Source organism: Dermochelys coriacea, chromosome 8 (genome assembly GCF_009764565.3).
Source record: "Dermochelys coriacea isolate rDerCor1 chromosome 8, rDerCor1.pri.v4, whole genome shotgun sequence".
Classification (NCBI taxonomy): domain Eukaryota; kingdom Metazoa; phylum Chordata; order Testudines; family Dermochelyidae; genus Dermochelys; species Dermochelys coriacea.
The window spans coordinates 4,267,779-4,294,133 of record NC_050075.1 but is presented as its reverse complement, the minus strand read 5'-3'; the positions used below and the strand labels follow the sequence as shown (position 1 = coordinate 4,294,133).

At 41.7% G+C, this 26,355-nt stretch overlaps 1 protein-coding gene across 6 annotated transcripts in view; it reads left to right on the top strand.

Annotated features, from left to right (window-relative positions):
* MRPL22 (mitochondrial ribosomal protein L22) overlaps positions 1-26,355 on the top strand; it is a 35,459-nt gene that overhangs the window by 5,222 nt on the left and 3,882 nt on the right. For 3 of the 6 annotated variants that reach the window (XR_006273738.1, XR_006273739.1, XR_006273737.1), the window contains exons 6-9: positions 1,446-1,515; positions 10,265-10,321; positions 13,765-13,837; positions 24,927-24,968. Coding sequence is in view for 3 of the 6 variants with exons in the window: in XM_038412262.2 (XP_038268190.1) it covers positions 1,446-1,515; positions 10,265-10,476 (282 nt within the window). In the remaining 3 variants the exon portion in view is untranslated. Of the gene's footprint in view, positions 1-1,445; positions 1,516-10,264; positions 10,851-13,764; positions 13,838-24,926; positions 24,969-26,355 lie in introns of those variants that run through there. The other 3 variants (XM_043490796.1, XM_038412262.2, XM_038412263.2) reach the window with 3 other exon arrangements.

Genomic DNA, 26,355 nt, shown 5'->3' with positions numbered 1-26,355 from the left:
GTACAAAAGTACTGAAGTAAGCATGTCCCTTTTCACCTTGAAACAGTGAACTGCAGTGCTTAATCCTGCATAACCTCAGAAATTGCATTTCTAGTCTAGAGTGTGACCCTTCATGAAGATGAACATAAGAACAGCCATATTGGGTCAGACCAATGGTCTGTCTAGTCCAGTATCCTGTCTTCAGGCAGTGGCCAGTGCCAGGTGTTTAGAGGGAATGAACAGAATAGGGCAATTTTCAAGTGATCCAACCCTGTCATCCGCTCCTTCTGGCAGTTAAAGGCTTAGGACACCGAAAGCATCAGGTTGTATCTCAGGTCTATCAGTGGCTCTTAGCCAAGATGATCAGTCTTCCATAAACTTGTCTAATTCTTTTTTGAACCCAGTTATAGCTTTGGCCTTCACAACATCCCCTGGCAACGGGTTCCATAGGTTGACTGTGCATTGTGTGAGGAATTACTTTTTTTTGTTTTTAAATCTGCTGCCTATTAATTTCATTAGGTGACCCCTGTTTCTTGTGTTGTGTGAAGGGGTTAAAAAAAGAAAAGATTTAAAGCTGGCACTTGCTGGAAAAACCTAGACTAAAATGAAGATTTATTTTCGGCAAATCCTTGTCTCCATTTAGCATAGAAGTTGGTCACCATCAGTTTGTGCCCCATATTTAACATCCCTCTAAATTGTTACTTCTAGGGGAAGTGCACAATATTGTAAATATTTAACTGTTTTTGTGAATCTCTTAAGCCCAGATTTTTAAACATATTTAAACATTGCAGCCCCTTTTGAAAATGAGATCGAGGCTCCTAAATCAGTTAGGCTTTGCAACACTGAGTGGTGCAATGCTTAAGTACCTTTTAAAAAAAAAAAAATCTGGGCTTAAATCACTTAAGAACTCTTAAACACTTTTGTGGCACCCATATGTTACATCATGCTACAGAGAGGGTTGTTGCTTATGTATGATCATCCTGCTAGTAACAGCATTAGAATGAACAGCGAAAAAGTATCCCATGAAGCAATCTTTAACTTTTAAATTAAATTTTATATCTCAATTTCTTACTGACATTTCCCTTTAGATAAAATACATCTGTGTTTAATTTGTTAAAACTGAACCTGCATCCAAATATGTAGGAAAAGAACCCCCTTCTAGAGTACAGGTCAAATTCATCACTGGCATAAGCATGCACAACTCCACTGATGCTAATGGAGATGACCACTTCCACCAGTGGTGAGTTTAGTCCTACATCTGTACCTGTATCACAACTACACCAGAGACCATCCCTGCCATTTTCAAAGCTTCTCTGAAAGAAATAGGCCCCCTGCTTGTAGTCTCATCCTTTTAGAATCCGTTTCTACTACTGATTTAAAAATGGAAACAATTACAGGTATCTTTACGGAGATGAGAAATTGCATTGCTTTAATTCATGTTCAACATTTCTTTTCTTTTGCTATAGGTTCTTCTGGAAGCTCAAGAAATGGCAGTGAGAAATCACAACGTAGAATTCAAATCAAATTTATATATAGGTAAAATTGTTTCTTATTTTTTTAAAATGGCTTCTGCCACCGGGGGGCAAGCAGAGCAGCTGCTGCTGGAGCCTAGAGGAGCACTCAGTGGCTGCTCTGGCAAGAGAGGTAGCAGTGACTCCCCACTCCTGCCCTGAGCACAGCTCCCCCTCCTCTCCCCTTCCCTCCCTCAGAGCATGGCTACCCCCTGTCCTGCCCCACTCACCACCCTGCCCTGGCTCCCGGGGGGGGGGGGGGTGGAGGAGAGGCACAGACTGGTAAGGAGGGGGTGACATTGAAAAAGTTTGGGAACCATGGTGCTACAGGATTGCAGCCTACTCCAGACACAATCCTCCTGCCTCAAGCTCCAGGCAGCTACTGACTTTGCTCTTCCCTGAGGCTCTTTTTATATGGGCCTGCTGGGCACTGATTGGCTTCTCCTCACAGCCCCTCTCCCATTGGCTGCTTCTCCTGCTGCATCCCTAGGGTTCTGTTAAGCCTGGGGTGGGCAAACTTTTTCACCGGAGGGCCTCATTGGGGTGTGAAACTGTATGGAGGGCCGGGTACGGAAGGCTGTACCTCCCCAAACAGCCTGGCCCCTTCCCCCTATCCACTTCCCGTCCCTTGACTGCCCCCCTCAGAATCCCCAACCCATCCAATCCCCATCCTCCTTGTCCCCTGACTGCACCCCCGGGACCCCACCCCATCCAACTGCTCCCTGTTCCCTTATCCAACCCCCCTGCCCCTCCCCCCTCCCCCCTTGCCATGCAGCTGGAGCCAGCTGCGCTGCCCGTGCAGCAGTGTGGCTGTGGGGGGAGGGGGGACAGAAGGGGAAGGGAGGGGAGCTAGCCTCCCCGGCCAGGAGCTGAAGCACTGGGCAGGACGGTCCCACGGGCCATAGTTTGCCCACCTCTATGTTAAGCCCTTACAGGCCAGCATGAGGCCAACACCATCGCAACTACAAATTTTATTCTTTAGCAAAATGCTAATGTTAATAACCAGAGAACCTCAGTACTCCATCTTCCAAGAGCAGCTAAGAATTAGGCAATCAAGCCTTTAGTCAGTACTTGCAGTTACCAGCACTTTCTGTAGCATTTAACACCATTTTTAGTAAGAGAGACATACATCCATCAAAATACCAGATAGAATCTCTACTAGCTGTATACGAATGGACAGTCTCATTTGGAGGAGGAGGCTTGACTTTAGCAAATAAGAAGAGAACTCAGTCTTACTTACTGGTACTGTTTCAGTGCTACCAGGTAGCTTTGACGATTCTGGATGAGTAGAGAGCAGGTTTCCATTCACCTTCAGTATTAATGCTAACACCTATGTCTGTAATCTACCAAATAAATTAATTTTAACTTGCCTTAGAAGCATCCCATTCAAGAGCAGGCACATTTTTAAGGTGTGGACCACATCTTAAGACTACTTGTGGAACACCTCCTTTTCCATGTACAATCACATAACAGGCCTAGGGAAACTACAGCAATGGCTTACATGGGATAATACTAGGAAAATATTTATATACCCTTAATTGTCTTTTCTGCAAAATAACATGTTTATTTAAAAACATTTATCGCATTGTCTCTCCAACTCTTTGTGCCATCTCTGCCTCTGATCCAGTCCCGTCTCTTCCTCAGTTTTTTTTCTGTTGCTTGGTGTCCTTCTCCTTTGCATGTGCTGTCTAGTCAGCTGGTGCCCTTCCCTCTGGATATTTTGCACACAAACACCTCCCCCCCCCCCCAAAAAAAAACCCAGAAAAATTCAGTTGTCCTCTGAAGAGTTATTGAATTAAATATGGAGACTGAATTTGGTAGTGTGAAATAACCAGATTTTTATCCCACTTTAAGTGCAAATCTGAACCCCCCCCAGCTGTGGAATTGTAACTGTTTCTAATGGGACACTGCCCTACAATACTTACCAATGATGGTGTCGTGTGTAGTAATGTGTGGGGTTTTTTTCTGTGTATGACTGCAGTAGTGTCACGTTTTCAAGGATCTATCCCTTCCGATAGTGTGTAACTTACATTTTAGATGAGGAATACTAGCCAATGGTTCTCTTACTTTTGAGTAGCTGAAATTCTGTCAACCTCTCATTAAGGTGAAAAAGATTCTAAATGAAGTGCTTTTAGACACAGCCTTACATGCAGTCTTCTCATTTGTCCCCTGTCAAATTTCTGCCATTACCTCTCACGGCATGATCAGTGCCATGGAAAGTTCATTTTGCTTTTGAACTTAGAAGCCAATTCTATTGCCTTTTTTCATCATTCTAACAAGGGGAAAAATAGAATCATAGAAGATTAGGGTTGGAAGATACCTCAGGAGGTCATCTAGTCCAACCCGTTGCTCAGGGCAGGACCAACCCCAACTAAATCATCCCAGCCAGGGCTTGTCAAGCCGGGCCTTAAAAACCTCTAAGGATAGAGATTCCACCACCTCCCTAGCATGTCACTTCATAATATTCATGATCTCTGAAGTGGACAGTTTGGGAGAAAGTGACTGAACTGATTGGTGAGTAACCCTCCCCCAGAAAGGAGTAAAAGAAAGGTGTCTTGTAATATTAAAGTTTTAAGGGAAAAATTTAACTGAAATGCTTGTTAATGGAGTACTAATGGGCAAGACAAGCTGTTTTAAAACTAAAGGAGTACTTGTGGCACCTTAGAGACTAACAAATTTATTTGAGCATAAGCTTTTGTGAGCTACAGCTCACTTCATCGGATGCATTCAGTGGAAAATACAGTGGGGTGATTTATAGACACAGAGAACATGAAACAATGGATGTTACCATACACACTGTAACAAGAGCGATCAGGTAAGGTGAGCTATTATCACAGGAGAGCGGGGTGGGGGCAGGAGAACCTTTTGTAGTGATGATCAAGGTGGGACATTTCCAGCAATTGATAAGAACGTCTGAGGAACAATGGAGGGGAGATAAACATGGGGAAATAGTTTTACTTAGTGTAATGACCCATCCACTCCCAGTTTTTATTCAGGCCTAAGTTAATTGTATCCAGTTTGCAAATTAATTCCAATTCAGCAGTATCTCGTTGGAGTCTATTTTTTGAAGTTCTTTTTGTTGAAGAATTGCCACTTTTAGGTCTGTAATCGAGTAACCAAAGAGATTGAAGTGTTCTCCGACTGGTTTTTGAATGTTATAATTCTTGACGTCTGATTTGTGTCCATTTATTCTTTTACGTAGAGACTGTCCAGTTTGGCCAATGTACATGGCAGAGGGGCATTGCTGGCACATGATGGAATATATCACATTGGTAGATGTGCAGGTGAACGAGCCTCTGATAGTGTGGCTGATATGATTAGGCCCTACGATGGTGTCCCCTGAATAGATGTGTGGATACAGTTGGCAACGGGCTTTGTTCCTGGGTTAGTGGTTCTGTTGTGTAGTGTGTGGTTGCTGGTGAGTATTTGCTTCAGATTGGGGGGCTGTCTGTAAGCAAGGACTGGCCTGTCTCCCAAGATCTGTGAGAATGATGGGTCGTCCTTCAGGATAGGCTGTAGATCCTTGATGATGCGTTGGAGAGGTTTTAGTTGGGGGCTGAAGGTGATGGCTAGTGGTGTTCTGTTATTTTCTTTGTTGGGTCTGTCCTGTAGTAGGTGACTTCTGGGTACTCTTTTGGCTCTGTCAATCTGTTTCTTCACTTCAGCAGGTGGGTATTATAGTTGTAAGTTGTAGTTGATAGAGATCTTATAGGTGTTTCTCTGCCTGAGGGGTTGGAGCAAATGCGGTTGTATCGTAGAGCTTGGCTGTAGACAGTGGATCGTGTGGTGTGGTCTGGCGGAAAGCTGGAGGCATGTAGGTAGGAATAGCGGTCAGTAGGATTCCGGTATATGGTGGTGTTTATGTGACCATCGCGTATTAGCACCGTAGTGTCCAGGAAGTGGATCTCTTGTGTGGACTGGGTCAGGCTGAGGTTGATGGTGGGATGGAAATTGTTGAAATCATGGTGGAATTCCTCAACAGTTCTTTTCCATGGGTCCAGATGATGATGTCCTCAGTGTAGTGCAAGTAGAGTAGGCGCTTTAGGGGACAAGAGCTGAGGAAGCGTTGTTCTAAGTCAGCCATAAAACTGTTGGTATACTGTGGGGCCATGCGGGTACCCATGGCAGTGCCGCTGATTTGAAGGTATACATCGTCATCAAATGTGAAATAGTTATGAGTGAGGACAAAGTCACAAAGTTCAGCCACCAGGTTTGCCATGACATTATCGGGGATACTGTTCCTGATGGCTTGTAGTCCATCTTTGTGTGGAATGTTGGTGTAGAGGGCTTCCACATCCATAGTGGCTAGGATAGGAAGATCACCGATGGATTGTAGTTTCCTCAGGAAGTCAGTGGTTTCTCGAAGATAGCTGGGAGTGCTGGTAACATAGGGCCTGAGGAGGGAGTCTACATAGCCAGACAATCCTGCTGTCAGGGTGCCAATGCCTGAGGTGATAGGGCATCCAGGATTTCCAGGTTTATGGATCTTGGGTAGCAGATAGAATACCCCAGGTCGGGGTTCCAGGGGGGTGTCTGTGCGGATTTGTTCTTGTGCTTTTTCAGGGAGTTTCTTGAGCAAATGGTGTAGTTTCTTTTGGTAACCCTCAGTGGGATCAGAGGGTAATGGCTTGTAGAAAGTGGTGTTGGAGAGCTGCCTAGCAGCCTCTTATTCATATTCCGACCTATTCATGATGACGACAGCACCTCCTTTGTCAGCCTTTTTGATTATGATGTCAGAGTTGTTTCTGAGGCTGTGGATGGCATTGTGTTCTGCACGGCTGAGGTTATGGGGCAAGTGATGCTGCTTTTGCACAATTTCAGCCCCGTGCACGTCAGCAGAAGCACTCTATGTAGAAGTCCAGTCTGTTGTTTTGACCTTCAGGAGGAGTCCACCCAGAATCCTTCTTTTTGTAGTCTTGGTAGGAAGGTCTCTGTGGATCAGTATGTTGGTCAGAGGTGTGTTGGAAATATTCCTAGAGTCCGAGACGTCGAAAATAGGATTCTGAGTCACCACAGAACTGTATCATGTTCATGGGGGTGGAGGGGCAGAAGGGGCACTAATTACACTACTCCTGAGATAGGGCAGATTCTTCTGCTGGGCTAAGAGTATAGTTGGATAGATTAACAATATTGCTGGTGGGTTAAGGGAACCACTGTTGTGGTCCCTTGTGGCATGTAGTAGTTTAGATAGTTTAGTGTCCTTTTTCTTTTGTAGAGAAGCAAAGTGTGTGTTGTAAATGGCTTGTCTAGTTTTTGTAAAGTCCAGCCATGAGGAAGTTTGTGTGAAAGGTTGGTTTTTTTTATGAGTGTCCAGTTTTGGGTGCTCATTCTTAATCTTTCCCTGTTTGCTGCAGAGGATGTTGATCAGGTGGTTCTGCAGTTTCTTTGAGAGTGTGTGGCACAAGCTGTCAGCATAGTCTGTGTGGTATGTAGATTGTAATGGATTTTTTACCTTCAGTCCTTTTGGTATGATGTCCATCTGTTTGCATTTGGAAAGGGAGATAATGTCTGTCTGTATCTGTACAAGTTTTTTCATGAAGTCGATAGATTTCCACTCCATAGGGGCTAAATTCAATGCCTTGCACAATGACAGGTTTTAGAGTAGCAGCCGTGATAGTCTGATCTTCAAAAAGAAAAGGAGGAGGACTTGTGGCACCTTAGAGACTAACAAATTTATTTGAGCATAGGCTTTCCTGAGCTACAGCTCACTTCATCGGGTGCATTCAGTGGAAAATACAGTGGGGAGATTTATATACACAGAGAACATGAAACAATGGGTATATAAATCTCCCCACTGTGTTTTCCACTGCATGCACCCGATGAAGTGAGCTGTAGCTCAGGAAGGCTTATGCCCAAATAAATTTGTTAGTCTCTAAGGTGCCACAAGTACTCCTCCTTTTCTTTTTGCGGATACAGACTAACATGCTGCTACTCTGAAACCTGTTTTAAAACTGTATTCCACCTTAGTTTCTTTATTGCCCAGTGACGCAGGTCCTGCTTACTACTCAATCACTTCATAAGGTGCTACATTGTGTTCCCTTATATACCCGTTGAGCTCCTTAAGGAAAAAATCTATGGCAAAGTAAATCAAGAATGAGATAAAAGCACAGATGTTCTGGGCCAATCCTGAAGCTGTGGCTTTAGCACACCTCTAGCCAGATGTAGCAAACAGCATATTCTACTTCAGATCATGCAGTTTGTTTGCAGTATCAGGCTGGTCCGGTTTGGCAAAGCTGGTACTCAGGAGCAGAAGTGCTAAAAAGCTGAGTGGAATTTGAGCAAAATCGGCTTTTGTTGTTGCTAGTGCAGTGTGTTGTGGGATTTTGTTTGCATCACAGCTCCGCCTTATTCCTGCATGTGCTACTTGGCAGCAAGGTAAAACACCAGAAGTAAAAAGTAGGGCTGTGGATTAATCTCAGTTAACTCATGTGATTAACTAAAGAAAATTTAATTGTGATTAAAAAAATTAATCACAGTTTTAATCACACTGTTAAATTTCAGTTGAGATTCTATTGTTTGTTAAATATTTTTGGATGTTTTTCTTCATTTCAAGTATATTGATTTCAGTTACAACACAATACACAGTGTACATGCTCACTTTATATTTATGTGTTATTACAAATATTGGCACTATAAAATGATAAACAAAAAATAGTATTTTTCAGTTCCCCCATTACAAGTACTGTAGTACAATGGGGGACTTGAAAAATACTATTTTTGTTTTTTACAATGCAAATATTTGTAATAAATATAAAGTGAGCACTGTATTCTGTTGTCATTTAAATGAATATATTTGAAAATGTAGAAAAATCCAAAAATATTTAAATAAATGGTGTTCTATTATTGTTTAGCGACACAATTAATTGTGATTACTTTTTTCAGTTGCCTGATAGCCATAGTAAAAAGCATTGTGTCGGGCCAAATGTCAGAAAGTACTCCAAATCCTACAAATGACACATTAGAAGCCCAGCACTCTGTTGCCGACAGAGCTGTGTATATCTTCTGCTGTAGCCCTCGAGGACATTTGCAGGTCTCATAACTGAATAAGTTACTTTCTAATGACAGGCCTTATTGCTTTGTGGTTAGTGCATTACACAGCGATCCAAGATCTCTCCTCTAAGCAACTCTTAGTCCTTGGACTGAAGGTGCTGTAGAGGGAATGTCATAAGATCTTCCTCGTGTTACCTTAAATGACCTTAGTTGCATAGCAGATAGGCTCTAAAGAGTCCCAGCCAGGCCACCGAGGTCAAGAAGAGTCAATGATTTAGATAATGGCAGAGAAAATACACTCAAAGTTTGCAGATAATACCAGGCTGGGAGGAGTTGCAAGTGTTTTGGAGGATAGGATTAAAATTCAAAATGATCTGGACAAACTGGAGAAATGGCTTGAAATAAATAAGATGAAATTCCATAAGAACAAAAGCAAAGAACTCCACTTCGGAACAATCAGTGGCACACATACAAAATGGAAAATGACTGTCTAGGAAGGAGTACTGTGGAAAGGGATCTGGGGGTCATAGTGGATCACAGGCTAAATATGAGTTAACAGTGTAACACTTGTAAAAATAGTAAAGATCATTCTGGGATATATCAGTAGGAGTATTGTAAGCAAGACACAAGAAATAATTCTTCCGCTCTACTCTGCACTGATTAGGCCTCAACTGGAGTATTGCATCCAGTTCTGGGTGCCAAATTTGACAAATTGGAGAAAGTCCAGAGAAGAGTAACAAAAATAATTAAAGGTTTAAATAACATGACCTTTGAGGGATAAAATTTTTTCTCTTTAACTTCTGAGGATAGGTCAAGCAGCAATGGACTTAAATTGCAGCAAGGGAGGTTTAGGTCAGACATTAGAAAAAACTTTCTAGCTGTCAGGGTGGTTAAGCACTGGAATAAATTGCCAAGGGAGATTGTAGAATCTCTGTCATTGGAGATTTTTAAGGGCATGTTAGACAAACACCTTTCAGGAATGGTCTAGACAATACGTAGTCCTGCAATGAGTGCAGGGAACTGGACTAGATGACCTCTTGAGGTCCCTTCCAGTTCTACAATTCTATGAGTGTGTGGTTGGGTGTTCAAGTAATGAAAATATCTGGTAAATTCAGTGAGTGCTGTGGGCAGAGGAGATATGACAAAATGGAATCTGTTAAGTCTCCACAAAGAATGGAGGAGACAGGAATCTGTTATCTTGTGTTAATAAAAAAGAAAGTACTTGTGGCACCTTTAGAGACTAACAAATTTATTTGAGCATAAGTTTTTGTGAGCTACAGCTCACTTCACTGAATGCATCCGATGAAGTGAGCTGTAGCTCATGAAAGCTTATGCTCAAATAAATTTGTTAGTCTCTAAGGTGCCACAAGTACTCCTTTTCTTTTTGCAAATACAGACTAACATGGCTGCTACTCTGAAACTTGTGTTAATAATTACTGATGAGAAGTTGGAGCAGTCATTAAAGGGACACTGTAAAATCTGGTAGGCCACAAATTAGCTTCTCTTTTTTTGGTGTTTTCATTCACTTTGTGCAAAGTGAATAAATTACATGTGCATGCTTTTTATAATCAACATTATAGTGGTCTTAAGGAATTCTCTCAGTCATGAGCTAATCTATAACAATTCATTATGCATGCAGTAAAATGGGAAAAAATGTCTGGAGGGAAAGGAATTTGAGGGTGTTTATTTAAAAAAAAAAAAAAAAATACCCTGCCAATGTCCAGTTAAAGGTTCCAGTAGCTCATTCACTCTGAGACTCTCCCATTTTTTTTCTCTTCTTCTAGCTGACTCCTTTTCTGGAAAAGGCCACTATCTGAAACGGATTCGCTACCATGGCCGAGGCATGTTTGGCATCATGGAGAAAGTCAAATGCCATTACTTTGTGAAGCTTGTAGAAGGCCCACCTCCCCCTCCGGAAACACCACAGACTGGATTTGACCAAGCTAAGGAATATGTGCAGCAGCTCCGAAACAGAACCATTATTCATACATTATGACACTCTAATCTAGCTGCATATATATTTTTCATAGTCTGAAAATATGTAAATAAAAATAAGATTGTAAGACAGTTTGTATTGTTTGGTTCTCAGTTTGCTATTGGCTTATGCAAGATCCACTGCATGATGCAAGGAGGCTCACAAGCTTATTTTTTACTGTTTAATTATAGCACCATAGATGTGTGTAACCCTTGGAAAGGCAATGAGTATCCCTTCTCCTGAGAAGTTGGCAGTCACACAATACTTTCTTTAAACATGTTTTTGGTATCTGTCTTACCAATTTTTCTCAGCCTTTAAATTGCCAGTTCTGTTCTCTGAATTTTATCCTGAAAATGGAAGAATTAAATCAGAAAATTCAGTTGTCTGTCCTTAAATGATCCACTAGTGCCTTGTATAGTAGCTGTTTTTAGCTCTCATGCTGTAAGTACATCTGCATGGGTACAAGGAACTTCTGGTGCAGGTCTAGTGCGCTCAGGGCCTTAATTAGTGAAATGTACATAAAGTTTTTAATTGGCATAGGTACAACAATGTGACTAAAGTGTAGAGTCAGAATCATGCTCATAATTTCAGACATGCTCATAATTTCAGTCTCAGATCTTCCATTTTATTTACTTTTAATAATCTGTTTGTTTAGCTTCTGACACACAGGAAAGCTCTGTAGAAGATAGTCTCAACTATGCACCTTAAGTGGATTTGTTGATTGTTGGGTGTCCCTTACTCTGAAGCATCTTTGACAAATCCTAAAGCACATCTTTAAGATAATTGATGGGATTGTTGTCCCTTTAGTTGTACTGGATGCTTATGTCCCTGTACATAATGACTTCTGTCATTAAGTCTCCAAAAGAGATTAGAGGAGGGAGAATGTTGAGATACTTAATCCAGGAGTTCTCTGGCAGGGAATTGCAGTTTCATTAGTGCCCTGAATATCAGTGCCTCATACACATTATAGAAAGAAGGGATATAATTTTTAGAGCCTGTTTCAGATCAGCTGCCACTGAGTAAAATAAGTCAAACTTCAGTTTGGGAGCTTTAAATTGAGTCAGTAGGTGGCACTGTCTAGTTTGTGAGTGGTAGGACGATGCTGAAAACTTGTAGTGTGTTAAAGCTCATTCTTTAGCCATCATGATGGTATTAACGGATACATGCACAGAATTCCAGCTGATCTCATTGGAAGCTTTGTACTGGTAGCAAGAGTACAAAATGGAACAAAGTTTTTGTGCTTTGTTGGTCACTAGGAGGAAACTAGTTTTTCTATATCATGCTTCAGACCAAATAGTGCCTTTGAGAGAGTTTGTGATACTGAGGCAAAGGAAATGCTCTGACCTTAATGGAGAATAATTTATTATATTATACAATCCATAGAGTGACTGTTATAAAACTCCATCTTGTTGCTGTTGTGTCTCACTTCTGTCTTTGAGAGAAAACATCAGGGTCTGCTTTATAGATGAGGATATTTCCTCCCTACTAGGCAATAGAAGTTTCTCCTCACTACCTGATGCTTTGAACATGAAAGATCAAATACAGGGTGAGTTTCTATGTGAGTCCAATACCTTAACACGAGGTAGGGATGGGGGGAATGATCTGTAGCATGTCATCCATGAATGTCTGTATTCCTGACCTTCCTTCCACCTCTGGAAGCTACCCAGTGTGAATGGAAGAGATTCAATTTCAGTTCTTATACTGCACCCATCACACAAGATTCTTCCCCTGCCTGGCTTAAGTTTCTATAACAATTGGATGATAAAGATTGCTATGTGGATACAAACAAACTGCAATTTTTATACAACTCCTGGATAGGTTTTTATAATCTTGAATATCTCAAGTAAAGCATAGCATCATTCTGCCATGAGGTGTGGTACATAGCATGTCTTGGGTGCTAAAATTTAAGCAATATGAGGTGCTAGGGGTCCTGAACAAATAGGAAATGTATTCCCAAACCGGTACCATCAATGAGTGCTTTTGTCCACTGGTTAACACTGTCTTGCATTCATGCAATAGGAGCAGCATATCTGTGATGTGGGGGTCACTCATGTAGTGAGTGCCTCCTCATGGCTGGGTGTGGTACTGCAGGCCTTTCCTCCCCCTACCTGGGGTAAGCTGTCAACCTCACTTGATGGCTCTTGAGCCACTCAATCAAAAATAAACAAACCCCTTCCCGGGTAGAAAAAAGTTAAATGATCTGCCTGCCCTTCTCCTAGGCTTCCCAACAGAGCCTTATCCTCTTCTCAGAGCTTAGGCCACTTTGCTGGTAGGACGGCAGATGGGAGGCCTGGGCTCACTCGCTACTCTGGGTCCCTGCACACAGCAGCCATGTACTACTACCTTCAGTTTGCTGTTCCCTGGGCATTTTCCCATGTAACCCCTTCTCTTCACCCTGACCTTAAGGCTGAAATTCTCAAATCCTTTTCCTTGCTGAAAGCAAGTATCACCAGAACCCATTTTCTGGTTCTCTTGGGCTCCTGTAACCAGCAACAAGCCCCCTTTCATGCTTTGGTCCCAGCCAGGAACTGATCTGTTCATGCCCTGCAGCTCCTTTTATCTGAGCCTGCTGGGCTCTGATTGGCTGCTTCCACAAGGCTCCTCTAGACATGCCTGGAGGACCCAACTCTGCTGCTTCTTCCTGGGGCGGGGTGTAGAAGGACCACAGGGCCTCCCCCATGGGGCCTCAAAGGGCCTGGTGCATCCCATCACAGTATCATCAATGTGATTCCATTTTAGTTTTTCCTGAATGGTACAACTCTAATAAAACAGGAAAGGCACACTCCTCTGCAAATCTCTGATGCACACTGGAGAAGCCCTTCCTCAAAGTAGCTGCATGCTGTTAGCAGCAGCGGCCGTTAACCAATCCAGGTGAAGTGACAAAACTCTTTTTTTTTTTAAATTCCTGTAGCATCCCACTGAATCTTTTATAGGGTAAATTAACACATTCAGGTGACTTAATCTGTTTGGGGTCACTTTTGTCTGGGGAGGGAAGATCATTGAACTACAGTGTACACCCCTCCAAATTAAACACCAGTTGTCATTTATTAAGCACTGTAATAAGTCTGCTCCCAGATACCCTTTCAAGTTAACTGTCTCTCTTGTGCACTAAAGGTTGTCCTCAACTTGCCCTTCAGATGTACACCTGACCTCCATACAAGGTTGTTTCCTTATATGAATATCATTGTTTTACTTAAATGCGATCTGCAAACCGAGGGGCAGTGTTGTTTATATTCTTTTAAGCTTTTTTTTATCATGCACTGCAGCCCAAAAGCTTAAACCAAATCCTCCTTTTTTATTTCCCATTAGAAATGCTGTTTGCGCTTGGCCTGGAATGCTTTGTGATAAATGGGGAACTACTGAAATGGTGACACTGCAAAAGGCAAGTCTGAACTACAGAAAGGAATTTCAAGTCATGGTCTAAAACTTTTAGGTAGGGGTGTTAGCATCAGGAACTAACCTTTGGGGTAAACATCTTTGTTAGAGTCAATGTTCCTGTCCTTTTTATTAAGGTGTGGGCTGCTCACAACGCACATGCTTTGCACCGTGCAGCAGACCCAGGAAAGAACATTCTCGTTTTTCTTCTTAGCAAAAGAAGACCATGAAAGAAATATCAAGCAGGAAAAACTCTATCAGAAAGGAGCACGAGCCCAATATCCTAAAAATCCTTCACAGGTTACCTTTCATTTCCATAACACCAGGTCATTGTACTCTCAGCTGATCAGATGCACCAAGAGCATAGTAGACATTGCAATGTCCACCGTAGAATGCGATAAAAAGGATAATTTGGGGGAAAGAATGAGCCTGGATTAGTGTGGCTGGCTGCTATCTTTCCACCAATAATAGGAGAGAAATGGCTCAGCAGTGAATTGGTTTTGTTAAATTGGTGCATAAGAGCTTTAATGCAGGAGTTAATCTGAATCAGCTGTGGTAAATTCACTACATCTCTAATGCTACAAAATTTTATGCTGTCAAGTCATATATATAAAAATAAAGTTTTGGAGTACTTTTTTTTTAAACTTTCTACTGTGCTTTCCCAGTCAATAATCTGAATTTCAGTTAAGTTGTTCTGAGACAGGTCTAGACAGAAAATCCTGTACTAAGTACTGTAACAAGCCTTTGGCAGAAGGTGATCATTGACAGTGACCTCCAATTAAATAATAGAATAGACTTGAATAGAGTCCTACCTTGAGATCAATACATGGTCCTCTACTAATTGTATTAATGAAACATAGGACAATATAAACTCAGCATTATGTACATCTATTGATACAGGTATTGGAGAGCAAGCAAGCATGCATGAAGGAAGAGGGACCTGGAGAGATTAGAAGTTAGAGCTGTACTCAGTGACATGGGATTTAATGGAAGGAAATTTGAAGCACAGTGAAACCTTTGCTCAGATCCTTCTCCAATAAGCAAACCTTTCAAACTGTCCCTGGGTTTTCTAGTGCACTGAAAAATTGAAGGTTCTCTATCCTTCAGTCAAACTTAACACCCTTCAGTGTAGATTCAATTTCAGGCAAACATCTGCTCAGCTAAGTGAGCAGCCTTTTGATTTTAAATAGTCACCATCAAGAGAGCTCACCGCAATAATTGTGGGAAGTCATAATCAGTTTAGATGCAAGGTCAGGGGATCAGGCTGCTATTTTGTAAGATAGAAGACAAAGCAATTTGAAGGTGATAAATGATAAACTAGATATGATCTTGCAATATACCTCTATGATAGTGGCCAATGCCATTCTTAGTCTTGGCTGTATATAAGATACACAGCCACAGATTTACTTTTGGCTGAGTTTGGCAAGCCTGGTGGCCATGCAGATGTTCCTGTTGGACTCCCCAGCTACAGCTGTTGCTTGTAGGGTCACATGGTGGAGAACATGCACATGGCAGAACTATCTTGGGAATGAGGTGACTCTATAAAATAGTTGCCTTTGGCTGCTCTAGTGGCTGGTCAGTGTCTGGTTGCTGACTGCCATTAGCCAACGTTCATGGGCATTATTCTGCTGGAATGAAATAGTTTTAGTGTAGATCAAGCATTGCCCATAATCCTGTCTGTCTAGTCAGGAGAGCAAAGGCAACTAGGAGGGGCCTGGTTTTTAATCCTTATTGAGTTGCCCAATGTGGTCTGGGGTTAATTAGGTACTGGGAGTTGCTACTCCTGAGTTCTATTGCAATATGGGAGTTAGTACCCCTGATCATTGTTGTTGTATCCGGCACTGACTCACTGCATGACGTTGGTCGCTCTCTAAACTTCTGAATGCTTCACATTTACCCACCTATATGAGGTACATAATCCCATCTACATCACAGGCATGACGAGATCAGTTTATAAAGCACTTGGAGATCCTTGGATTAAAGGGGCAAGAGAAATAAAAAGTGGTGTTTAGTTTCTGCCAGCCCATATGAAAAGCAGCCAGCGGGGATGATGAGAAAGTCCTATGCGAGCAGAACTCTATCTTTTCAATAGAACTAAGGTTAAGCCTAATATCCTTGATGAACAACAAAAATAAAGTGTGACGTCCTTTACCATATGTTCTCTAGACCTTGCTGAAAATACCCCTATAATTCTGGCTCTCTAGAGAACAGGCCATTGATTGCTGAGCGACATCTAGCCAGCTGCAGTTCAGCCATGTAATTTAAAATAATTACTAATTAAACAAAAATAAAAGAGTCTATAATAACAATAATCAACTCAGCATTGGTTATTAGCCAAGTTACTTTTTGCTGGAGTGTTACCTAGGGAAAATAACTTAAAAGGGGGAGTGGGGGGGGGAGATCTCTTAAACGGAAGGGGATGGAATGATTTCTGGAACTGCAGCCAGAGACTGACTTCTTGAGCATTAAGGCTCTAGTAAGAAATGGAGGGGATCTCCAGGGTGCACTTGGCAACCAAAGAGCTAATTTTGTATTCTATCGCTAACATCAACATTCTCTTCTTGTTTCAAGAAACTCGTACATTAACACAGAGGGCAGGCTGCCATTGAAAAGAGCAGGCCAAGGACAGCTTCATAGTTCTGTTCAGTTGGGCTAACATAGCCCACCTTGGAGTATTAGTTGAGAATCTGAGTTGGTGAGGTTCATTCTTTGCCCATTCTTCTCCCCTGCTGATTTCAAGAGTAGAGCATTCTTGCAACCAATGGGAAGATTGTGTGGCCAGAATGCGTGGCTGGCCAGTATGAATGTTCATGTATGCCGCTATAGACTGCAAGCTATGTGTCTTATTATGATATGAGGTGGCATTTTTATACAAAGGTTTCTAGTTTTTGGGAAAAAACCACCAGAGCATTAGAATTGATCTTGTGTTGTTTGTACATGATGCTAGAACACCCTCCAACCCCAGCTAAAATATAGGTCTGAAATAGATACCATCTGGATGTAATTTGTTACGGTTGAGTATCAACAAGAAAGGGTTAAAAATTAAATTCAGAAATATAGATGTGTGAAGTATAAATGCTTTATAGAAAACAAGCATGCAACATATTGGGGGTAGTTAGAAAGATATCACTAATGGGCAGGGGTAATACCCAAGTTATATGCCATGCATCTTTTCTGTTCATGGGCTATTTCTATCTGAAGCAATTTGTCGGATGACTATGGATGGCACAAAATCTCCCTCTATGAAAGCAGTCTCACTGCTGGGAATGGAACATAAACAGTAAATCTGAGAAGTTGCTCTCCTGTTAATAATCCAAGAACGTGGCTCATGTAGCTTAAAAGAGTGCCACAGTCAAAAGGTTCTGGTGATTATTATTTCTATACACTTGGACTACTTGCTCAATTTCTTTTAAAGTTCAGCTAAATATAGATGCATTTGGAAAATAAGGGTCTGATTCTCCCCTTGCTTACGTCATTTCAACTCTATTGACTTTCATGGAGTAACTCCAGGGTTATACCAATGTGAGATCATAATCAGGCCCAAAGAATTTCACAAGAGTGGAATTACAAACGGATTATTGAACCCTGGCACACACAATCCCTGTTATAGAGGGGGACCAGAGCAGTGAACTTCAGAGCCAGATGCAGATCTGGGGGGGGGTTTCTCCAGAGCTTCAATCCCTGACTTTGGATCCTGCATTCCAGCATTGATTCCTCTTTTCAGTGCAATAATTGAGGACTCTTCTGTCACCACTAAATTATTGGGTGGTTTGGATTATCTTCTCCTTTTATTCCTTTTAATGGGAGGATGCAAAACAGTTTTCTGTCCTGAGTTATTAATCAAAACCATAGAGTGGCCAAGAGTGGAATGAAGGCATTTATACATGTTACTAAAATAAGACTGCATCAGCATGAGCAGCTAATAAGCACGAAATGAGTCCATATATCACCTATTGATTATCGCCTGCAGAAGAAGGCAAACAGAAGCCCTTATTGTATGCTGTCCATGTAAACGAAAGCTTTAATTAGATGAAAACAGAATGGATGGCGAGATGGGCTGTACCCAGCCATTAAAGGGTTGTTATTCATAATTAGCTATTTTAGATATCTCCAGTTCTTGGGTCTTTTCCCCCCACGCGCTTTAAAAATTCCCAAATGCATTAAGATGAACACAGTAGTTAGTAAATTTCCCCCTGTGTATTGTACAAGCTCAAGGTTATGAGCGAGAACTCGTACTGTCATGTCATAAATCAGGTATAATGAAACAGCTTGAGAGCAAGCACAGGCGAGTCTTGCTTCCCTCATGCTGTGCATATCTTAAAGCTCTTAAGGTGGAGTCGGCAGTGAGACTACTTAAAGCACTAAGGATAAAGGGCCCGATTCTACCACACTTACTGGCCCGGAGTAGAACTTTATTCCATGGGTGGTTGCAGTGGATACAAGGTATGATTCATGCTGTGCAAGGGTGGCAGAATCCATCTAACTACTTAGATAGCCCCCCATTATTGTAGTATCTGAGAACCTCACGATCTGTAATGTATGTATCCTAATAACACCCTGGTGAGGAAGGGCAGGGCATTTGTCTCCATTGTACAGATGATGCCAATTTTTAAAAAGGGCTCCAGAGGTGACCCTGGCAATTACAGGCCAGTAAGCCTGACTTCAGTACCAGGCAAACTGGTTGAAACTATAGTAAAGAACAAAGTTGTCAGACACATAGATGAACACAATTTGTTGGGGAAGAGGCAACATGGTTTTTGTAAAGGGAAATCATGCCTCACCAATCTACTAGAACTCTTTGAGGGGGTCAGCAAGCATGTGGACAAGGGGAATCCAGTGGATACTGTGTAATTAGATTTTCAGAAAGCCTTTGATAAAGTCCCTCATCAAAGGCTCTTAAGCAAAGTAAGCTGTCATGGGATAAGAGGGAAGGTCCTCTCATGGATCAGTAACTGGTTAAAAGATAGGAAACAAAGGGTAGGAATAAGTGGTCAGTTTTCAGAATGGAGAAAGGTAAATAGTGGTGTCCTCCAGGGATCTGTTCTGGGCCCAGTCCTATTCAACATATTCATAAATGATCTGGAAAAAGGGGTAAACAGTGAGGAGGCAAAATTTGCAGAAGATAAAAACAACTCAAGATAGTTAACTCCCAAGCAGACTGCGAAGAGCTACAAAAGGATCTCAGAAAACTGAGTGACTGGGCAGCAAAATGGCAGATGAAATTCAATGTTGATAAATGCAAAGTAGTGCACATTGGAAAACATCATCCCAACTATACATATAAAATGATGGGGTCTAAATTAGCTGTTACCACTCAAGAAAGAGATCTTGGAGTCATTGTGGCTAGTTCTCTGAAAACATCCACTAAATGTGCAGCGGCTGTCAAAACAGCGAACAGAATGTTGGGAATCATTAAGAAAGGGATAGAGAATAAGACAGAAAATACCATGTTTCAGAGTAGCAGCCGTGTTAGTCTGTATTTGCAAAAAGAAAATTTGTTAGTCTCTAAGGTGCCACAAGTACTCCTTTTCTTTTTTAGAAAATACCATGTTGCCTCTATATAATTCCATGGAACGCCCACATCTTGAATACTGTGTGCAGATGTAGTCGCCCCATCTCAAAAAAGATGTATTGGAATTGGAAAAGGTTCAGAAAAGGGCAACAAAAATGATGAGGGGTATGAAATGGCTTCTGTATGAGGAGAGATTAATAAAATTGGGACTTTTCAGCTTTGAAAAGAGACGACTAAGGGGGGATATGATGGAGGTCTATAAAATCATGACTGGTGTAGAGAAAGTAAATAAGGGAGTGTTATTTACTCCTTCTCATAACACAAGAACTAGGGGTCACCAAATGAAATGAATAGGCAGCAGGTTTAAAACAAACAAAAGGAAGTATTTTTTTCACACAACGCACAGTCAGCCTGTTGAACTCTTTGCCAAAGGATGTTGTGAAGCAAGACTCTAGCAGGGTTCAAAAAAGAACTAGATACATTCCTGGAGGATAGGTCCATCAATGGCTACTAGCCAGGATGGGCAGGGATGGTGTCCCTAGCCTCTGTTTGCCAGAAGCTGGGAATGGGCGACACGGGATGGATTGCTTGATAATTCCCTGTTCTGTTCATTCCCTCTGGGGCTCCTGGCATTGGCCACTGTCGGAAGACAGGATACAGGGCTAGACGGACCTTTGGTCTGACCCAGTATGGCCGTTTCTATGTTCTTATGACTGAGGCACAGGGAGAGGAAGTGACTTGCCCATGGTCACACAGGTGGTATGTGGCAGAGCAGGGATTGTGCCTAGACATGCCAAGTCCTAGCCTTAACCCGTAACCACTGCGCGATCCTTCAACCCCTAGCTAAGCAGCTTGCAATTATAGAGGCTGGACTCTGTCTCCATGTCCCATGTTGAGTGGCACTTTACTCAGAGAGCAGCTCTAGTGAGACAACTCACGTGAGTAGCAAGAGGTTCAAAGCCCAGCCCTAGTGCAGTAGCAGCTGTTGTGTTGACCAACCCAATTTCTTTCTCGTGAATAACTCTGTGCAAAGTTTAATTCTCATGAACAGTACCAAGCAGCTGTTCACGTGTGTCTGGAAATCAGAGGTGAGGTGTTCTGAGGGATGGAGAAAATCATCTCTTTAAGGAACTTTTTCACCTCTAGTTGGATATTAGTGCCCTACCAGATACATCCTAGAGTTGGGACTTTTTTTGATACAGCTGAAAATTGATATATATGTAGGGGGCCAGATCCTCACCTGGTGTAAGCTGACATTGCTTCAACTGACATCAAAGAAGCCACATCAAAGTTGTGGAGAAATTGGAGAAAGTCCAGAGAAGAGCAACAAAAATGATTAAGGTCTAGAAACATGACCTATGAGGAAAGATTGAGAAAACTGGGTTTGTTTAGTCTGGAGAAGAGAAGACTGAGACAGGGCATGATAACAGTTTTCAAGTACATAAAAGGTTGTTACAAGGAGGAGGGTGAAAAATGGTTCTCATTAACCTCTGAGGGTAGGACATGAAGCAATGGGCTTAAACTGCAGCAAGGATAGTTTAGGTTGGACATTAGGAAAACTTCCTAACTATCAGAGTAGTTAAGCACTGGAACAAATTGCCTAGGGAGGTTGTGAAATCTCCATCATTGAAGGTTTTTAAGAGCAAGTTAGACAAATACCTGTCAGGAATAGTCTAATTATCATATAGTCCTGCCTGGAGTGCTGGGGACTGGACTATTGAGGTCCCTTCCAGTCCTACACTTCTATGATTCTCTGATGATTTACACTGCTGAGAATCTGGTCCAAAGTATTTGAGTCTAAGCATTTTATTGTCAAACTATTGTTGCTGTATTCTTTAAACAGAGTAACTTATCACTTGAAATAAACTTTAAAAAGCTACTGATCACAAACTTCTGTGAGGTAGAGAAATATGATTATCTGCATTTTACCAGTGAAGAAACTGAGGCAGAGAAAGTGAGGGATTTGCCCAGATTCAGAGAAAGACCCCATGGAAGAGCCAGTAGAACTGAAGAGTTCCTGCTTCTTATGAATAGTAGGATTACTCAAGAACAGACCTACAATGTGCTATGGTATGCTCTAGAACATGGATCTACCCCTGTTCCTACCATTTTGGACAGCTCCAAAAGTGGGAAAGGGTTTACTTAGCAGTTCTGTTGCAGATACAGCTAAAAACTCATGAGAATAGATGATCATAGATCCACAGATTTCAAGGCCAGAAGGAACCATTAGATCATCTAATTTGACTTTCTGCGTAATACATACAGGCCATAGAATTTCACCCAGTTACCCCTACACTGAGCCCAAGGGCCTACTTTTGACTACAGCAAATCCTTTCAGAAAGGCATCCAGGCTTGATTTGAAGTCTTCAAGAGATGGAGAATCTACCACTTCCCTTGGTCATTTGTTCCAATGGTTAAGCAACCTCACTGTTTAAAAAAAAATCCTTCTTTCTAATTTTAATTTCTCTGGCTTTAATTTAAGCCATTGGTTTTTGTTATGCTTTTTTACTCTAGGTTAAAGAGCCCATTTGGGCCTCATATTTGCTCCCTATTAAAGTACTAATACACAACGGATCTGCTCTAGTTTGAGCTGGCTAACAGTCTGCCCTTCTTTAAACAGAGCTTGCAAAGCTCTAGCCCTGTTTCCAGGGATTTTCCCTTCTGTTATAGCTATTATAAAACTATACAATTCATACTGTATTCTACCTGTGGCTAGTCTGCAGCCTGGATAGAAAAATGTCTCTGTCTACATGTTTCAGAGTAGCAGCCGTGTTAGTCTGTATTCAAAAAAAGAAAAGGAGTACTTGTGGCACCTGAGAGACTAACAAATTTATTTGAGCATAAGCTTCCGTGAGCTACAGCTCACTTCATTGGATGCATTCAGTGGAAAATACAGTGGGGAGATTTATATACATAGAGAACATGAAACAATGGGTGTTACCATACACACTGTAACAAGAGTGATCACTTAAGGTGAGCTATGGTTCATGAAAGCCATGTCAGAACACTGCTAGTAGCAACCATGTTTAAACACATCTGTGCTAACAGCTTCCTCTTTAGTATAGACAGGGCCTAAGGCAAATGTGCAGTTTGACTATAGAAATTTGGACAGGAAAAACGTGGCACCTTCTTTAACACTTTTCCTATTTTGATTGAAACTTACTTGCCAAAATAAAGACCATTCTACCCTATGCAAAACATTTGGGATTGCAGCATTCTTAGAGAGGAAGTGTGTTTGCCAAAGCTAATTTCTAAAGGCAATGAGGTCTGGGAGTCGGACTAGTGGAAATGACAGAACTCACCCCAGCTCAGACTCGGGTGAGTGTCCTAAGGGAAAGTATCTGGCATGGCTGCATCTCAGCTGCATCTGAGTTGCTGACTGAGTTAATACCAGGCTGGACTCCTGATTTACACAGGTTGCAGAGTAGCAGCCATTTTAGTCTTGTGGCACCTTAGAGACTAACAAATTTATTTGAGCATAAGCTTTTGTGGGCTACAGACCACTTCATCGGATGTTTTTCACAGCCACAGTTGTCTGCTTTTGTCTTCAGAGTGTTACATTTAAAATTGGGGATTTCCCCCTGTGCCCATCAGTTCTTAGATGTCTGTTATTTGCTTTTATTTTGCTTGTTTTGTGGAGTATATATGTGTTGTTTTGGGCCCGTGCTTGCTGCTTTTGTAGGGATGGATGGTTTTGAACCAATTATTTAGCTTGTCTTTCCCCATCTGTTCTTATGTTGGATATTTGTTTCTTTGGGGGCCTTTTGTGTCTGTGTTGGGAATGCATTTCTCTTTGCAATGTTAAGAGAGATTTATATTTTAATGGGTATTTGTTTTATCTATCACATTCTGGATTTATTCATTTGATAGACTTAATCTCTCAGCAATTCATGCAGTTTTTCTCGGTCCTGATCTAGCATGCAGGGATTTTATTCATTTAGTAGTTGGGCTTTTCAATCAGATAGCGATTAGGGCTTGATCCTGAGCGATGCTGACTGTGTTCGACTTCATAAGGAGTTGGAGGCGCTCAGCAATTTGCAGAAGGCACACAGCACCTTGCAGTTTTGGGCCCTAAAAAGATTTGTCTGCGTACAAATCATCTGCATAAGTTAGCGTATAATACACATCTTTCCAAGCTAGGTCAGATCCTTCATCAAATATTACTGAAGAAGATTTCCCTCTGGTAAACTGGATTGATTCATAAGCGAGGGATTGAAAACAAAGAAACAAAAATGTCCCCTTGAGCTGGATTAACCCCTTTTGGGGGCTCTGATTTGAGGCTTGTTTGAGCTTTATCCCCAGCCCTCTGGGGATCTAAGGAAAGACAGCTTTGTTTTGCAGGAAGTCCTCAAAGGAGAGCTGGTTGGAAATAGGATTTTTTTTCCTGTGGAAAATTTTAGACCAGAGCAAAATAAAAGAAGTTTTCATGTCAATTTTTCAGTTTCAGTTCTGACTTTGTCAGGACAAACTGATACTGTTGTCCTTGCAATTTACATCTGCAACTCATACACATCTCTCAACTTCTGCTTAGTTTTCTCGCAGTTTAAATCCCTTTGTCTGAGGCAGTGCTATAAACATCTGCATTTTTTTTTAAAAGTAAACCTGCATATGAAATCTTGTTCAGATATTACATCTATACCTTCAAGGTGAAATGCAGCAGCATCCCACAATTGGTAGTTCCTTTGGCACAGCTACTGTTTTGGTGGACTAGCATAATCCATAGCATTGACAGCATAAACATTTTGTGGCAGCTTTGCAAAGTTCTGCAGGCAGCCAGTTATTTACTAATGATCTCCATCTCAGGACTCTCCTCCTCCTTCCTCAGCTCTAGATAGGAAAATGTTTCAGTTTTATTTGGTCTTCTTGGACAGCGGACTAGATGGATTCTGGCTTCCAATATGCAATAACAGCAATGCCACCATAGGTATTTTTGATGTTGAGTCAGCCCTATGCTAATCACATTCCTCCTTTTAGTTCCCTCATTACCCAGGCTTCACTTGCAGATCTTGTTTACGTTTACAGTGACCTGAAGGGGGGATGCTTTGCAACTCTGATTACATCCAACCAGAGAAAGCACCCCCCTCAATAGCTCTCTTCTAACAAAGGAAATAGAAGAGCATGTTCTTCCAGAGTATTTCCAACAATTTGCCTCCCCAGACCTAATTTGTCAGGTGCTAGGACCCTGCACAAAAACGCAGTGTTCTTCTGCTGACTCACTCTGACAGCCAGACCAGATGGATGCTATTAGCTCCAGCTGAAGTATACGAAAAGTCCCTGTGCCTCTGAGGTAGGATAGGGAAAGAAAAGTCCTGCAGGGTGCAAGTCTAGAACCAGCTAAGCCCAGGAGGAAGCTTAGGGCTATGTTATGTTTTGGTTAATGAAAAGGCACATTCTAGGAAGGGGTAAGTTTAGAGCAGCTGCATAGTGTGTGTAAGGCGCAGAGTGGGAATGCCACTTGCTTACAGGTATATATATGTTCTTGATTTAGTGACTAGACATTTAGCTGCAATTTTCTAAATAAGAGCAGCACAGCTAAAACCCCAAGAACTAACCAGAGACTTTCTTTTTTCATCCAAATCCATAGAGGGCATGCATGTATCTATTTGGCGCATCCTGGAGGTTACAGGTAGGTGTGTTTCAGAGTAGCAGCCGTGTTAGTCTGTATTCGCAAAAAAGAAAAGGAGTACTTGTGGCACCTTAGAGACTAACAAATTTATTTGAGCATAAGCTTTCGTGAACTACAGCTCACTTCATCGGCTGTGTAGTGCTGCTTAGCTTAGAGGAAAGCACACAGCTTTTGAACCAGAGCCCTTCCAGAAATAGTTCCTGGCTTCTTTAGCAGAGTCCTCTGAAATTTTCCTTCTTAAACAATGACAGCAGTTCTTTATTGAGAGGCCTTTGAAACCATGACACCACACAGACATAATTCTCTAGACTCCATGTGACTTGACTCAGATAATCCATTCTCCCTTCGCTTGGTAAGGAGAGGGGTATCGCTTCCTAACTGATGACTATCCTGCAGCTCTACAGTGCCGTCAGCGACGGAATCCAATATAGAATTTTCAGCCAGTGACAGTGATGAAGTGGTTATTAAATGTAATAGAAATCACTCAGGCCTCTTTTCATTAAAAGCTTCATTCTTATCGCTGGCTCTCAACATTCCTAGGAACAGAGGTGGCTAGAATTACACAACTAATGAGAAAATCCTGCATTATCAATAATTTTACACACACACACACACTCTCTCTCTCTCTCTTTAAGCAATAGATTGACACATCATCTGCTAAATCTTAATCTTGAAAGCCTGCAGCCCCTCTCTCCAGCTTGTCACTGGGCCTTTGAACGATGATTGGAGTGGACTAAACTGTGTATAATTTTCGTCTTTTGGGTATTCATCATGGAGCAAAGCACCGGGGATTTGAACAATAATCATTCCATTTCACAGAGTGCATGCCCGAGAAAGAGAGAGTGGGAAAATGTCAGAGCCCCAAACATTATCCAGCTCTTTTGAATCTGAACATAAAGTATTAATTTAAATCAACTGAAACACATTAAAAACTTTATGTTCTCTCTTTGCCCCAGAAGTACGCTACTGATAAGAAATGAATTAAAAATGCAAGGTCTTCAAATAGCGGAAATGCTCTGTATTTCAAATGAAGCTGGTCTTTTTATGTGTGGTGGTTTGGACTAAAAAAAATTAAATGTACATAAATATGATTACTGTAAATGGTGGAAACATCAAAGTTTGGCATCAAAGTTAATTGAAAGCACCTGGAATTCTGTTTATTTGATCTGTGTATAAATAAACTTTAAAGAAAGCAGGGACCCCTTTGCAGAGTCAATGCTGGGTAGCAAGTCCACCCCCACCCCCAGCACTCCCAAGAGTACTCCTAAACTAGGTTGGAACATCAAATAAGGTCATTAGTTGGCAACTAAAAACAGGGACTTAAAGTGGAAATGCTTTGGTAACCTTAGCTACAGTTGTTGCTACCTCTCCAGCTAGAATGAAAATG